This window comes from Pinus tabuliformis, chromosome 3_2 (genome assembly GCF_031772625.1).
Source record: "Pinus tabuliformis cultivar Carrire ecotype Pingquan chromosome 3_2, CPIR1, whole genome shotgun sequence".
Taxonomy (NCBI): Eukaryota; Viridiplantae; Streptophyta; class Pinopsida; order Pinales; family Pinaceae; genus Pinus; species Pinus tabuliformis.
The window spans coordinates 1,152,668,142-1,152,684,769 of record NC_142302.1 but is presented as its reverse complement, the minus strand read 5'-3'; the positions used below and the strand labels follow the sequence as shown (position 1 = coordinate 1,152,684,769).

General features: G+C 37.3%; 1 protein-coding gene and 1 long non-coding RNA gene across 2 annotated transcripts; both read left to right on the top strand.

Annotated features, from left to right (window-relative positions):
• The first annotated feature begins 9,907 nt into the window (after nucleotides 1-9,907).
• Nucleotides 9,908-10,612, top strand: LOC149184810 (uncharacterized). Its single transcript, XR_016257321.1, has 2 exons — nucleotides 9,908-10,388; nucleotides 10,550-10,612. It is a non-coding gene; the product is annotated as an uncharacterized LOC149184810 (long non-coding RNA).
• Nucleotides 10,613-11,973: 1,361 nt separating this feature from the next.
• On the top strand, nucleotides 11,974-16,257 carry LOC149184809 (alcohol dehydrogenase-like). The gene is made up of 9 exons (XM_089417716.1): nucleotides 11,974-12,792; nucleotides 12,961-13,105; nucleotides 13,542-13,654; nucleotides 14,734-14,816; nucleotides 15,012-15,087; nucleotides 15,198-15,259; nucleotides 15,451-15,546; nucleotides 15,693-15,854; nucleotides 16,039-16,257. Exons 4-9 carry the CDS (start codon nucleotides 14,736-14,738, stop codon nucleotides 16,156-16,158), a joined length of 597 nt encoding a protein of 198 aa, XP_089273842.1. The 5' UTR covers nucleotides 11,974-12,792; nucleotides 12,961-13,105; nucleotides 13,542-13,654; nucleotides 14,734-14,735; the 3' UTR covers nucleotides 16,159-16,257.
• The last annotated feature ends 371 nt before the right edge of the window (nucleotides 16,258-16,628 follow it).

Genomic DNA, 16,628 nt, shown 5'->3' with positions numbered 1-16,628 from the left:
AGCATGTCTGAAGACAGGAAGTTAATTCTTAGCTATTGAGCATTCAGTAAATGGAGAGTTGTCACTATGTAAAGAGATTTCATTGCATAGAATTTTTTCAATATGCAAGCAATTGTGTGAATAGAGGATGCAAATGTTTTTCAATCTACATAAAGCTTTATCACTTCATTATGAAGGCATTTCTCTGTCGAATAGCTTTCTTCTACATCGACATTGCCATTTCACCATGCGAATGGCTTTGATTTTGTCGAGATATACATTATTTAGTATTAAAATATTACCAATATTATATAACATGGAAGTTGTGCAGACTTAGGTTTCCTCCACATCTGCACAATATTTAATCAACTCATCCACATTGTCATTTCATTATGTGGAGATATTGCACTATGCTAATGGGTTTCACTCTGTCGAGATCCTTCACACTCCTCATGACTCTAAAATATACATTATTTAGTACTAAAATATTACAAATATTATATAAAAATGATTATCCATTTCATTATGCCAATAGCTATGACTGTCTAGAGATCCTCTGCACAACCCGCAAATATACATTATTTATTATTAAAATATTACCAATATTATATAACAATGATTATCTAGGAGAGCTAAGTGAACAAAGAATGTGGAAGTTCTGTGGGCTTAGCTTTCCTTCGCATCTACGCAACCTTTAATCAATTCAAAGCTTTCACTATGTAGAAAGTTTTATGCATAGCAATCATTGTGCAAAGGAAATTGTGTGAAATTGACTGTGTAGAGGAAGCGTGTGCAATTGACTTTGTGAAGGAAGCATGTGGAGAAATGTAGGCAAAATGTGGATCAATTAGCAGTAGAGATAGGGATTATGTTGCATTGAACCTATTAATCTTGTTCATTTCATTATTGCAACCAATGTTGTATGACCTTTACATGCATTATTAATATTTACAATGATTCTTTCTATCTCTACTTTTTTTCTATTCATGCATTATTTATTCATTTGATTAATCTATGTAATTCATTTGATTATTGGAACATATATTGTATGAATTTTTCATGCATTATTAGTATGCATGATGATTCTTTCTATTTTTAATATTAATATGCATTGCGCCAATCATATATGAATATATTTTCTTTTTGTGTGAGACTAGAGGAATCGACAATTAGGCCAGTTTTGTATTCATGTGACACAGGTTTGATTCTAACCACTACCACTATAACCCCTAGGTGCCTATGTATGCCCCTTCCACAGACACAGGTAAATTGGGTGGGGGGGGTTTGAAGCTCAATTATCCTGGTACATGACACTTCATTTCGTGACCATTGCCAATTGAGTTGCCCCCAAGGGCTATCAATCATATATGAATCTTAAAATAATATTAATCTTGTGAATTAAAACTTAGTACTTGATAACATATAAAAACAAATAAATTAGTCATTGTAGTCACAATGTGCGGATACAATGTCGAAACAAATATGAAATGTTTAGCATTGTATCTTGTATGTATTTGTATATATATGGAAAGTGGTATCAAGTAAAACTCTAACAATATTTAAGAAACAACCATTATTACATATATTTATTATACCTATGACATACATGATATATTGTGTTCAATTTTCTACTTGACCAACTATTAGTTTGCTTTGACCAAAAAAAATTGCACTTTTCTCCATAGTTTAACATTAGAAATTGAATTTTATTATTTTTTGATAATGTTTTAATATATTTATTTCAAATTTGATTGGTTCACCCCTTATTTTGCAATGATTACATGTGTACCACAAAATATTTAGTTGGTTGTACCATCAAATCTTTGATTGTACATATTGGCATTAATTCACTATTTGAATTCCATTAGAACTCTCATTTTGGAGTTGTCGATCAATTGGGGTTAGACTCCTAATCCAATTGTCATCCATCAAATTTCAGAATATTTAAAAAATATGCCATATAGATCAGAATGCTTATACTTCTTCAACACCAAAGTCCCGAGATGAAATGTTTTTAGATCACTTATTTTGTGGTGGTTCTACTAGTAACATCACACCATTTTATTTATCTAGTAATAAACTGCAAATGTCATCAAACACATATCTAGGTTTTATATATATTCAATTGGTTTATTTTAAAATGGTTTGACCATCACTTCACCAATAAAATATAATATTCCACTTGTTTCACCAGGTTGGAAAGCCAAAGCCAACTGTACCTAAATCTCTTACTTGCAGATATATTGGCATAGAACATTTTGATTTTTAAATGATTGTTTTTTATTAAATTAGTTTTATAAAGTAAGCCCACAAAACCATTTTTTATTATTTTTAAATAAAAAAATATTATGTATTAATGTATGATATGCTTAATTTACATGTTATTCTTATGAGTGCTTGATCTGATTGAGATAATTAGTTTTTTGTACTGAATTCCTTTTCAGATTATGTTAAATGTGCTTAAGGATTCATGAGGTTAATTGTCAGTTTAAACATGAGTTTTTGAGTGCTTTTATGTAAATTTTATGTGCAAATTAACATAAACAAATGATTGAACAACAATATATAACAGACATAAACATCACCATAAATAGTATCACAGCAGCACATGATGAAGGATTTAACCCCTCCTAGGCTACATCTCCTTGGTCCAGCTTCCAATGGCTTGACCCTCTCTATTATGCTCAAAAATGTGAATACATTAATTTACAATGCTCAGAAAGCTATGAAACTTGTTCCAATGGCTCCAAAATGCCCAAAAATGTCTATGTAGCCTCTTTCTGCTCTTGATTTGGTCAAAAAACTGAACAAGTTATGGAATTTCTAAGTTTTCTACTAATCACACCGCAAATTTCCCAAAATTCGGCATCATCCTACAAATTTGCCCCAAAACGTGCTAATGAAGCGACAATTTCATCGATTTTTGGGCAAAATTATCAGACGCTATAATTGGCCTCCAACGCCTATAATCCAAAAAATTCGGACACATGGGGGCCACATGCTCAAGGCTAAGGCCAACAACCTGCCCCCACCATCGGGTGCCCACTCCTTTCCGTCGATGGTCGTGTTGTGGTGGTGTGACCAAGGGGCGACCCCCGTAGGCTGGCCCCTCCCCCAAAAAGGCACACACATATATTTTAAATATACGTCGAGTTCTAATATAGTTAAGAACTAATCGCATGGCATATTAGTGGAGGCTTTGGACTTGTGTTGTGAGGTCGCATGTTCAACCCCCGCTACTACTGCTCGGACTTCGACCCAATATTTTGGTGGACCCCATGCTACCACATGGCGGCCTCTGGCTGGGCCACGTGTCAGCCTGTGGTTGGCCACCAACCACCCATAACAAATCACCAAATTGCACCAATGAGAATGTGTCACTTGGCACAATACGATTTGTCAAGCCCATTGACAAGTGAAACTTCCACATAGACTTGCACAGTCAGTGCCATGTCAGTAGTGCGGACTACTAATTGGGTTGTCAAATTTTTACAAAAATTCGCATGTTTGGGAAAGTGAACAGAACATGATTCTGGGATCATATGGTGTTCGTTTGATGTGAAACGAGTTGCGTCGAATTCAGGATGACGAGCACTATGCGGTCATTCAGGTTCCACACTGATCTGCCACTTTGAATTTTGAGCTAAATTTTGAGCACCTGATCATTCCTCCCCACTAGAATCCTTTTTGACCCAAAAAGATCACTTTGAGTTGTCCAGCAAGTGAGGGTACATTTCCCTCGCCTTTCTAATCTCGATCCATTTGGCTTTTGAAGAATTTTTTCCTTTGAGCTCCACTAGTGTCTTGTTGTAGTTCATCAAGGTATTCGGGAGAAAAATCCTAAATGGAAGGAATTTGGACATTGTCTCCTTGATCTTCTATCAAAGGAGGCTCATACAACCTTAAGTTCTCAACATTAACAACAACATAAATATGCATATATGAAGGAAAACCCAACCTGAAGGCATTGTTACGAATCTTTTCCAGAATTCTGAATGGACCATATCTAATTGGTTTTAGCTTTTTACCTTCTCCTTAGAGCCTCTCTTTTTTAATGTGAAGCAAAACTTCATCACCGAATTAGAACTTGTGATCTACACGATGCTTGTCGTGCCTTGCTTTGTACTTGCCTTGGCTCTTTTCAAGTTGTTCTTGAACTCTTTGGTGTACCAATTGGATTTGTTCAATGAACCTTCTTGCTTTGTCTATGTCACTATGACCATCAATAGAAACATCTTTTCCAAAAATGAAATCCAAAGGAGACTTAGGAAAGTATCCCAAACATGCCTCAAATGGTGATGTTTGAGTTGAAGAGTGCTTGGCCCAGTTGTAAGCATGTTGAATGTAGTGCAAATGTTCATCCCACAACTTAGGATGCTTGTTGCAATACCCATGAAGAAGATGTATCATTGTCTTGTTCACCACCTCTATTTGACCATCTATTTGTGGATGAAATTTTGTACTCTTTTTCAATTTGGTGTCCATGAATCCCCACAATCTTGACCAAAAATTCCAAACAAAGCGAGAATCTCGATCACTAACAATGGATGTGGGCAATCCAAAATACACCCATACATTCTGAAAGAATAACTAAGCAGTTTGTTCAGCTGTAACTTTCTTTTTACATGGCATCAAAATACACATTTTGTTGAACCTATCCACAACTACATACAAATAATCATGACCTCTTTTTGACAATGGAAGACCTCCTACAAAATCCATAAAAACACTCTCCCACGATCGTGAAGGAACCGAAAGTGGTGTGTACAATCCTAACTTCCTATTGTTAGGCCTACTGACTGCACATAATGAACATCCTTTAATAAGATGTGACACACTTTCAATCATACAAGGCCAATAACAATACCTCTGTAGATGTGCCATCGTCTTACTTACACCGAAATTACCAGAAATAAGAGAAGTATGTGCCTCTCTTATGATGTTTACTATTTCTCCCTGTGGAATACAAATCTTACCAAGATGGTACAACAATTTATCATGCAAATGACAATCCAATTCCTCTACTTGGTTACCTTGACTCAAGCTTGCATAAACATCCTGAAAGTCATTGTCTAATACATATTTCTCAATATAACTTTCATGCAAAATAGAATTATGATCGAGTAAACTAGTTGCACTAATAATAGTCCTAGAAAGCATATCAACAACTTTATTGTAGATACCTTTCTTATACCTTATTACCAAGTGGAATTGTTGAAGAAAACCCATCCATAGGAAGTGCCTTGATTGCTGCAACTTAGACTAAGATTGCAAGTATTGCAATGGCTGATGATCAGTGTGAATAATTGTTTCCTTACCCATCAAGTAGTGTTTCCACTTTTTCACATTTTGCACTAATGCATACAATTCCTTGTCATATGTAGGATAATTAATCACTGCACCATTGAAAGTTTCCTAATGAAAACAGATAGGCTTACCATGTTGCATGAGGACTACACCCATGGTGTAATCACTAGCATGAATCTAAATCTCAAATGATTGTCTCAAGTCTGGAAGTGCAAGTACTGGAGCTAAACTCATCTTTTCCTTCAATCCATCAAAGGCCTTTTGTTGTTTTCCTCCCCACTAAAAAACCTTTTTTACACTAGTCAATGCATGCAAAGGAGCTCCTATAGAAGAAAAGTTAGTAATGAATTTCCTCCAATATTGGGCTACTCCCAAAAAACTTCTTACCTTAGTCACTGTTTTGGGACTTGGCCAATTCAAAATGACATCAACCTTAGAGGGATCTATTTTCAACTCACCTCCTCCAACAATATGACCCAAGTAAACTAAAGAAGTTTTTCCAAACTCACACTTTGACATCTTTACATACAATTGTTCTTTCTTTAAGACATCAAGTACTTTTCTCGCATGCATGACATGTTCATCATGAGATTTACTGAAAAATTAAGATGTCATCTAAGTAGATTATAAAAAACTCATCAATAAATGGCCTCAACACATCATTCATCACATGCATGAAGGTAGTAGGAGCATTACATAAACCAAAAGGCATAACTAGCCATTCAAACAAACCTTGTTTTGTCTTGAATGTTGTCTTCCAAATGTCTTCTTCAGCAATTCTTATTTGATGGTAGTCACTCCTTAAGTCCAATTTAGTAAAATACTTTTCATCTTTCAATTGATCAATTAAATCACCTATTCTAGGCATTGGGTAACGGTTCTTTACCACAATCTTGTTCAATGCATGAAAGTCCACACACATGCGCCATGTTCCATCCTTCTTTGGCACAAAAATGATACTGAACCACATGGCAAAGAAGATGGCCTGATGATCCCTTTATCCAACAACTCTTGAATTTTCGTTTTAATTTCTTCACTTTCCATCATTGACATCCGATACATGCCAATGTTAGGAAGAGGACTATCTTGTTGCAACTGTATCTCATGTTGGATTCCTCTCTTGGGAGGTAATCCTTTTGGTTCCTGAAACATCTCACCATATTGGTTAACAATGTCAACCAATTTAAATTTCAATCTTGAAAAACAACCTTGAAAAGCTTCATTATCAACATCATTCATGGGTTTGATCATTAGAAGCACAAAATTCTTGCTAGAATTCACTAGTCTTTTCATCTGCCCCGCATTAAAAAGTGAAAGATTCAGTTTCTTGCTATGGGCTCTCAAAATATATTCTACTCCATCTTTGAACAAATGGTATTTGTTTTCATGTCTATGGAAGATAGCTTTTCTGTCATAGAGATACGAGCTACCCAAAACTATACCACATTTGTCTAATGGCATAACATCAAGCTCCACTTCATCTATGAAATTTGCAGTAATGGCAAATTTCATTTTACACTTTCTAGTTACTTGCAATTGTGCATTGTCACACACCCATCCTAATGGATATGGTTTATGATGTGGAATGGTTTCCAAGTTTAAACTTTTGACAATGTTTTCAAAGATAAGATTGGCTTGAGAGCCACTATCAAAAAGAGTATCAATTTTGCTATGTTTTGAGATCACCCTTATGTGAAAAAGTTATATCCTCTTCTTTTCATTTGGAGTTTCATTGTGTAAATTTGAAGTACTAGTGCTAGCAATGGATTCTTTTCCTTTCATACCCATGGTTGTAATTTTAGTTTCATCACCCGAATCGGATCCCAAATCCTGTTGAGTGGTTGCAATTGTCTTTTGTTTTCCCTTGCTGAATTTCTTTGGTTTCATCTCGGGATGAAACTTCCAACAATGAGCTTCATCGTGACCCTCTTTGGAACAATGCTTGCATGTTAATTTATCTCCTTCCTTCTTAATAGATGCATTTTTCTTTCTCTTCCCTTTGAAACCCTTTTCTTTTCCTTTATCCTTAAATGGATTTTTACTACCCTCTTATGATGTAAATTTTCCTCTTGCTTCAAGATGAGTGGCTTGCACACACACCTCATCTAGATTATTGGGATTAAACATAAGGATAGTATGTCTAAGGAAACTATGTAAACCGCCTATGTACTTTAGCAACATGTCTTGTGATTACAAATTTACACCTAACATTAGAGACCTTTTTCTGAATTCTGGGTGTAATCTTACACATTTTAACCTTTAAGTTATCTAAAGTTCTGCCAATTCATGATGGATTTTTGCATATATGCTATAGGGTAAAATTGTCTTTTAATTGCAACAATGAAATTAGACCAAGAAATTGAGATCTTACCGTGTTTTTATCTCTTCTCGTGTATTTGATTCCCACCATATTAGTGTTGTACCCTCCATCCTAAAGGAAGCTAACTGAATCTTTATGTCATCATCTTGAAGGTTTTGAATTCTGCAATAAACCTCCAACTGACGAACCCAATTGTCAAGTTTCTCTACATTCACTTCACAATTATACATGGGCAGTTTAAATTTAACATCCAGTTTTAACAGGGGTGATCTACCAATTCCTTTTGAGGTATGTTGATGAGTATGAGTAAGGGTTGTATTAGTGGAAGAGGATGAAGATGCTTGTGAAGTTGAAGAAGAAGATGATGATGGTGGATAGGGTGGAGGTTTACCTCCATTTCCATTACCTCCTCTTCCTGAAGAACCTTCTCCTTTGGGAGGCTTGGAGCTTTCACCCTGCAGTCTGGTATTCCTCTCTTCATAGAGGACCTTCACCATCTATTTCATATCAAAGAAAGCCTTCCTAAAGACCTTCTCATCCTCTGTCATGTTTGTAGGCTCTCCTTCATGTGACATGCTCACTGAAGCCTCCACTGAAACTTGAGGAAGAACTGGTGGTGGATATTGTGGCAACATTTCACTTTTCTCCTTGACCCAACTTCAGGACTTTCAACCAGCTTCCCTTCTTCTCTTTTGAGCTTCAACCTTGTAAGCATGGCATTCACTTGCAAACAGTAAAATCCTTCTTGCGCAAAGAAAACCAAGGGCTCTGATACCAAACTTGATCTAATTGGGATAATTAGTTTGTTGTACTAAATTCCTTTCGGATTATGTTAAATGTGCTTAAGGATTCATGAGGTTAATTATCAGTTTAAACATGAGTTTGAGTGATTCTACGTAAATTTTATGTGCAAATTAACATAAACAAATGATAGAACAACAGTATATAACAGACATAAACATCACCATAAACACTATCACAGCAGCACATGATGAAGGAGTTCACCCCTCCTGGGCTACGTCTCCTTGGTCCAGCTTCCAATGGCTTGGCCCTCTCTATTATGCTCAAAAGTGTGAATACATCAGCTTACAATGCTCATAAAGCTCTGAAACTTGTTCCAATGGCTCCAAAATGCCCAAAAATGTCTGTATAGCCTCTTTCTGCTCCTGATTTAGTCAAAAAACTAATGAAGTTATGCCATTTCCAAGTTTTCTATTAATTGCACTGCAAATTCCCCCAAATCTAACACCATCCTACAAATGTGCCCCAAAATGCGCTAATGGAGTGACAATTTCAGCAATTTTCGGGTGAAATTATTGGATGCTTTAATTTGCCTCCAACGCCTATAACTCGAAAAATTTGGGCACATAGGGGCCCCGTGCCAAGGGCTAAGGCCAACAGCCTGCCCCCATCGCCCGAGCCCCTGCTCCTTTCCGTCGGTGGTCGTGTTGTGGTGGTGTGACCAAGGGTCAACCCCCATGAGCTAGACCCTCCCCTAAAATGGGCGCACATATATTTTAAATATACGCCGAGTTCTAATATAGTTAAGAACTAATTGCATGGCGTATTGGTGGAGACTTTAGACTTGTGTTGTGAGGTCGTGGGTTCAACCCTTGTTGTTTCTGTCTAGACTTCAACCCAATGTTTTGGTGGCCCCCAAGCTACCATGTGGCAGCCTCTGGCTGGGCCATGTGTCACCCGTGGTTGGCCACCAACCACCCAATCACAATTTTCCAAATTGCACCAATGAGAATATGCCACTTGGAACAATACGATTCATTGAGCCTGTTGACTAGTCAAACCTGCCACATAGACCTACACAGTCAGCGATATGGACCTGTTGACTAGTCAAACCTACCACATAGACCTACACAGTCAGCAATACGGACTGCTAACTGGGCTATCAATTTTTTACAAAAATTCTCCTGTTTGGGAAAGTGAATTTTGAGCTAAATTTTGAGTACCTGATCAGTGCTAGCAAAAAAAAATCAATCCCATCGATAGATTGTCAAATATTGATTTTGAAGTTTATATTTGGATTGTGTGTTAACTATATTCATTACGTCAATAGAATATTGCATTGGATTTTTGGTCAAACCCATATTAATTTAGTTGATAAAACTTTTTCTGCAAAGTTTCCATAGTTTAACTTTACACATTGAAATTTTGTATTTTTTGACAATATTTTAATTTTTTTAATGTTCAATGTGATTAACTATCCAATTAAATATATTATTTCTCATTTTATTAATTAAAAAATCAATAATACAAAATATAATTAATTAATTAGGCCGATAGGCCTTCCTTTGGAACAGACTTTCGTCGTTCCTTTGGCTCTCGTGCTGACACGTGGCATCGGATTCTGAATGGCTCCTTTGTTCCTCATACTGACACGTGGCATCGGATTCTGAATGGCATAACCAGGAGTTTTTCAATCTCGTGCAGCTAGCGTCAGAATAGAGCGGGACAGTTCTGCGAGGGAGTGGTTCTGCGAGGGAATGGCGGGTCGTGTTAACTTCCTGCAGTTATCTTCCCAATCTACAGCTCCGTGATTCGTGCTCTATCTACTCGATCTCTGTTCCATGCTGCTTAATTATTTCACTCTTTTCCGATTCTTCCCAGGCTCGCTCGCCTGCAGATTACCCTGACGGATTCTAGCGAGGAGTCGTCTGCCTGCCGGAATCCGGTGACTCCGCACGGCCTCTGCCCTGCCGTGGTCTTCCGCGTCGGCGCTTCTTCTCTTCTGCGATAAGCGGGGTTTGGAGCGGGAATTTTCTGTTAGGTTCGGACCGTCTCTTTGAAGTAAACTTCAGCTTTCTTTAATACTGTGTCGGCACTCTGATACTTGTTTTCCCTCTTTCTGTTAATCGACTGGAGTTGCTTTCTTTAATACTGTGTTGGTACTCTGATAATTGTCATCTTCTTTCTGTTAATCGACTGCAGGCTTGCCGTTGAGGGTTTGACAGAGCTCGATTTCAGTGAAGTGAATTATCGTCTAAACGGTAAGTGTCTGGAATTCTCTTCAGCTGACGTTAATTTGTTGTCTTGTGTTTTCTGTGAAATTGTGTTTGAATTGAATGCATGGGCCGATCTTCAGTTTCTTCTATTTTCGGGGTTCGGACTAGACAATCGACAGAAATGCTAGCGCAAGCTAAAACGGATCCAACGAATCTTCACTTCTGAATCTTGTTTCGCAGCTCGCGAGGGTTTCAGGTATGGGGTTCGGTTCCTTTGCCGCACTCTGAATCGGCTCTATCTTGCGTCATTTTGGCCCCGGTTTCAAGTGGGCTAGGGTTTTATGTCATGGGAATCGGTTAATTTTGTTGATTGAGGCTTTGAGAATTCAATTCAGTAGACGAGGTCTTTTTTAGATTGCTGCTTGGTTTTTTGGCCCCGGTTTCAGAGATTCGTTTCTGATATCTTTCGGGAGTTGCATCTTTTAAGGGCTTTGCAAATATGGGCATTGAAATTTGCGTTCTGGGCTTTTTTAAGCATGTGAATTACTGGAATTTTTGATTATTCGTATGCACAAATATAACTTTACATTCATGGAGAAATCCGGGCAAGACAACCTTTCTTTGTAGAAATTCAGTTTATCTTTCTTTAGATTTCTCACAAGTAGAAGAATTCACGACTTCTTGTATTTCTTTTAAATTTTAATTGGTTCTGTTTTGGGGTTTTCTATAAGGTCATGGTTTCGAGTCTTGTGGAATCATCGCCTGCATTTGCTGGGTGGGTGGTCACAGGCTCGAAAACTCTTCCTTGCACCCACTTTTTTAAGTTGCACACATGAGTACAAATTTTCTGGATTCACACGTCGAAAAGACAATGCGAGCCCTGTGACCGGGTGTCACTGAAACTGACCCTATATATATTGGCTTTAATTCATGGTTCTGCTAAGAAAACAGAACTACGGAAGCGAAATGCATAAACTAGATGACTTTCTGATTGTCATTATTTGGTGGGAGTTCGTGCATGGACTCGAAATTTAACATTCTGACATGGATTCTGAAATATGCAGATATTGCCTTCCGTCCAAATTCAAGTGTGATTGGAAGATCAACCGCTCGAAAGAGATCATGTATGTGAATGCTGAGACAGTTTTGGACAACTTTTGATCATCTTGCCGGTACATACAGCTGAAGACAGAGATAACCTGAAAAGAGATATTTTCTTGTAAAGAAGAACCAAAGGTGTGGACAGCCAATTTTAGGGTTTTCAGAAATTTGGACAAGCATTATATGCGTTGTAGTAAACTATTTTGCTTATGATTTCATGGTAAGTAAAATATGCCTTCTGTTTTCAAGGTGGAAAATTATTTTATTATAAACGAGTTGCATTTGTTTGCTTTCTCTGTTTTTCTTGGTGCTTCCTGGTTCCATATTCTTTAGTGAAAAATCTTTCATGATGAAACGTTAAAGTTAAGCAGGAATTGTGGTAACTTTTAACTGATTTTACCTGCAATATTAGGGTTTTATTTTTCTTCTAAGATCGGTAGGTGGAAACTCTAAACAATTGTGACAAATCATAATACGGGCAATTATGTTAATGCTGTGCACATTTTGCACCCCGATACATTTGGTCAATATGGATAGAAATGAATACCTGGCTCCTTTATCTTGTCACATTTGGTCAATATGGATAGAAATGAATACCTGGCCCCTTTATCTTGTCATGGCGAGTGGTTTTTATTCCTTGACTATGTTATCTATTCTTTTCCCTTACCACATTCTTTAACTGAAGTTGTCATTCTTACCTTACCTGCTAGATAGGGAGGGTTCCCTCCGCCAAATCAGCAAGTAGATGTTTTCGGCCATTGCTACAAGTTGAATTCCAGGCAAATTGTATCAGTGGGACATGGCAGAAATTCTGACCCAGCTGATGGATGATGGGACCTTTTAGCTCCTTATGCATAGATTTGTTTATTTTTTACTGCAAGAAAGTCGGTTTTCCTTTCAAAAGTAAAAACCTTACATCAGTGAATAGTTGGGGCCTTTCAGCTCTTACTACCATTTGCATATACATAAATAGCTATCAGTAATTGGCATGTTGTGAATGTTTACCAATACATATATTTTTGGCATAGTTTTGTTTCTTCAGCACTGCAAGAAAGTCCCTTTTCCTTTCATCTCCTCAATGCTTAAATTAAAGGTGCAGAGTTCCAACTAGTCTTCAATTTACAGAATGTAAAACCCCAACATCCTAGACAGTGGTGCATATTGCATGTAGGCTGTTATATTTTTTTAGTTGCTTATGATCAATTAATATGGTTGCTGTCAGGCGTAGATTATTGCGATGCTTTCCATTTTGAAGTAGATCTTCATACATAAATACATTTAAATTTTCTGTTACAGGCTGAAAACGAGAACCTCCCACCCAGGGTGATAAAAGAAATTGCAAAGGAGCTGAAGAGTCTCGATGAATCACCTCCCGGAGGTATAAAAGTGGTGGTGAATGATGACAACTTTTCGACCATATTTGCGGACATTGAAGGACCAGGTACATTATAAATGAATAATTCAGCAAGCACAATGCAACATATTTTGGATGTTCAATGCTTGAGAAAGGGATCATTTGTTCATAAGTTTCATTATTTTTTTGCATCGTTATTAGTAGATTTTTGAAGCATAGCTATATTTACATGTTGATGCTTTTTATTGCAGATGGCACTCCATATGAATCTGGTGTTTTTCGAATGAAACTGGTTCTAACTCCTGATTTTCCCAACTCTCCTCCCAAGGGTAATTGTTGATCCTTATGATGCTTCATCCTATTTTCATTCTCTTAAATGGATATTATATTTGCTTTAGAAGGACATCCTTTCCGTTTTTCTGCTTACTGCTTATCTAAATCAAGTATAAGGGGGATGCATGACATGTAAAAACTGAGAAATAAACTTGTGTCATTTGATATTAATAATTGGCTTGGACTGCAGGGTATTTTGTCACAAAAATCTTCCACCCTAATATTGCAAACAATGGAGAGATCTGTGTCAATACTTTGAAGAAGGATTGGAATCCAACCCTTGGATTGCGACATGTTCTTCTTGTATGTGTTCATCCACTTATTAATTTAGCTTATTTATCATAATGTTTGTTAAGCATTGTAGTGTGTTACATTTGGCTGGACACAATTGTGCTTGTTCCATATTTTGTTTGAAAGATATTTGAAAACTGAATCTGCACATGAGGGCAGAACTCAATGGATTTTGCTCAGCCCTAGGTGAAAGGAAAACAAGTGGACCCTAATGGATCGGTGCAACACAGGGGCAGTTACTGTAAGCAGCAATTGAGCCCAGCAGAAGCATACGATGATCAATAAGAGTGCGGTGGCAGTTCTGAGTATTGCAAAGATTAATCAGTGAAGCTGTAGATCAGTAAATAACCAAATACAGTGTGCTGACGATCTCGAGTGAAGAAGGGGAAACACATCAACACTTTATCACACAATAGGAAACTAAGGAATAATTCCAAGCGATAGAACAAACCATAACACTAAGGAATTGCCCAGCAGTACATATATTGCTCACACAAAAGAATGAGCTACAACGAGGCATGGATTGAAGCGACATAAAGGCTTTCTGTAACTCAAGTAATGAGAATGGGTTTCTGGGCTCAACCTTACAAAGAATGAGTTTGTTTGGAACAAAACCTATATAGTTACATGACTCTTCACAGACTCTCGAGTCACTGAGTCTACGTGATTCTCCACCCTAGATGAGTTGGTTTGAGCCATACCCGGCAGTCTGCCCCAGAGCAAGATTGACCCTCCTGAAGCTACCTAACCCCTCCTAAATCTGCTGATTCTTGGCAGAAATTTCACTCAAACATAAAACTACTGAGTTATGATTTCAGGTTTGACTCTTGATTCTAGATTCTTGACAATGGACAGTTTAATGTTTGAGTACCTTCGTTTATTTTGGTTCATGAATCTTAATTTCAATCTTCACGCCATGGCCCATGGTGGTTTTGATTCTTGATGGATGAATGGTGATTATGATTGATAGGGATCATATGATTGATTGTTGTTACTTTTGTGATAATGAGCAGACGTTAATGTCCAGTGTAAAGATAATGGTTTCTTTGACTGGAATTGTTGTGTAAAATTCTTCTCTGTTGTGGAATCAGGGATGGGTGCTACTTTGAACGCAGGCAAACCCAAGAAGGGTTCGATAGTAGCAGTGTTTGGCCTGGGGGCTGTTGGGCTTGCTGTAAGTACTAATAACAAGTGCCCTCTTTATGTTCCACTATATGCATATTAGTATATGTTGCAGTTTTAAAGTCCTCAAACCTTTTTCGAGGGACTATTCTGTTCACTTCCCCTACCTGCATTTTCATTGGGACCAATATGATGAGGGTAGAGTTTAATTATATGTTAGCCTTCTGACCCGAGTTTAACTACGCAGGCTTGTGAAGGTGCAAGAATTGCAGGAGCTGCTCGAATAATTGGAATCGATTTCAATAATGAGAGATATGAACGAGGTAATTGTATATTTCCCACTTCCATTATTGGAAAATCTGTGTACATATGTTGATATGTTGACTTGTAGAATTGCCTTTTTAACCCTTTCTCGTAATCTTTCCTTTCTCAGCAAAACAATTTGGAGTAACGGAATTTATAAACCCTAAAGAGTACAAAAAACCTGTTCAGCAGGTAGGTTGAGCTGCCCAAAATGATCATAAAACTATCTCCCAGATCAGAGTATTGGTTGCTTTTGACTAGTGTGGTACTTTAGTACTTAGGTGGGGGAGATTTTAAGTTTTCGCATGGAGTGCACTCATTCACCATCCATTCAAAGAAGTGTAGACTCTTAATTTCCAAACACTTATAAAAAATGTTTACAGGTAATTGCGGAAAAAACTGATGGAGGGGTGGACTGCAGCGTCGAATGCACAGGGAGTATTGAGGCCATGGTTCAAGCTTTGGAATGCTGCCATGATGTACTAGCTCTTGGTTTCCTTTGGTTTAAGATACATCAATCATTTCAATTCTAAGCTGTAGCTTTAAAGTTTAAACTGATTGCTTCGATTTAATTAAGAAAATGCAGGCAATGCATATGTTTGATATCAGAGTTCTGTTTTTGCAGGGTTGGGGTGTAGCCGTTTTAACAGGGGTCCCTCGTTCAGACGCAGTCTTTAAAATGAATCCTGTAAACTTTCTGAGCGAGAAAACGTTGAAAGGAACCTTCTTTGGAAATTATAAGCCTCGTACTGATTTGCCAGGCCTTGTAGAGATGTATTTGAATGGGGTAAGACTTCATAACATAGTTGTAACAGCTTATTCAAACCATAATTGTAGATAATACTATGTGGTCATATTTCCCAGTTGTTTTTTTTGTCCGTACCATGACGGGAGCAATCTATGCTTATCATATCTAATTAGAGTTATAATTACGGTTTTAATCTTTCCTTCCTTGATTGTTAAATTTGCAGGAGCTTGGACTGGATAAATTTGTTACAGACAAGGTTTCTTTTGCTGACATCAACAAGGCATTTGATCACATGCTTAAAGGAGAGGGTCTGAGAACTGTAATTAAAGTCATCCAGGATTAGTGACAAATATGAACATAGTTGGAATATCTCCAATGTTATGAAGGCATGCTGAACTATTTCAAACTGTTATGTGATTAATGTCGTGGCTTTTATGTGTAACTATGGTATGTAATTAAAGTCGTGGAAAGCATGTAAACAGTTATAATAATTTTAGGGTAAGTATGATGTTTAAGTTTTGACACTGCTTCCAAAACAGCCATCCAAAAGGTCATTACTATAATAGCTTGATTAGAAATAGATTGAATGAGAAGGTCCATATGGGGTATTCAATCATCTCCATCCATCTGTTCTGCATCCTCAGTGCTTACTTGAACAATATATCAGCCTTCATATTTATCCCTTGCAGACATGCTGAAAAGATAATGACATGGAATTTTTTCTTGCTTCTCTGATTCCGTCCAATGATGGGCCAGCTGCAAATTTTCCTGATTGAAATTTCCATTTGACCTCTCTGCAATGTATTTGGAATC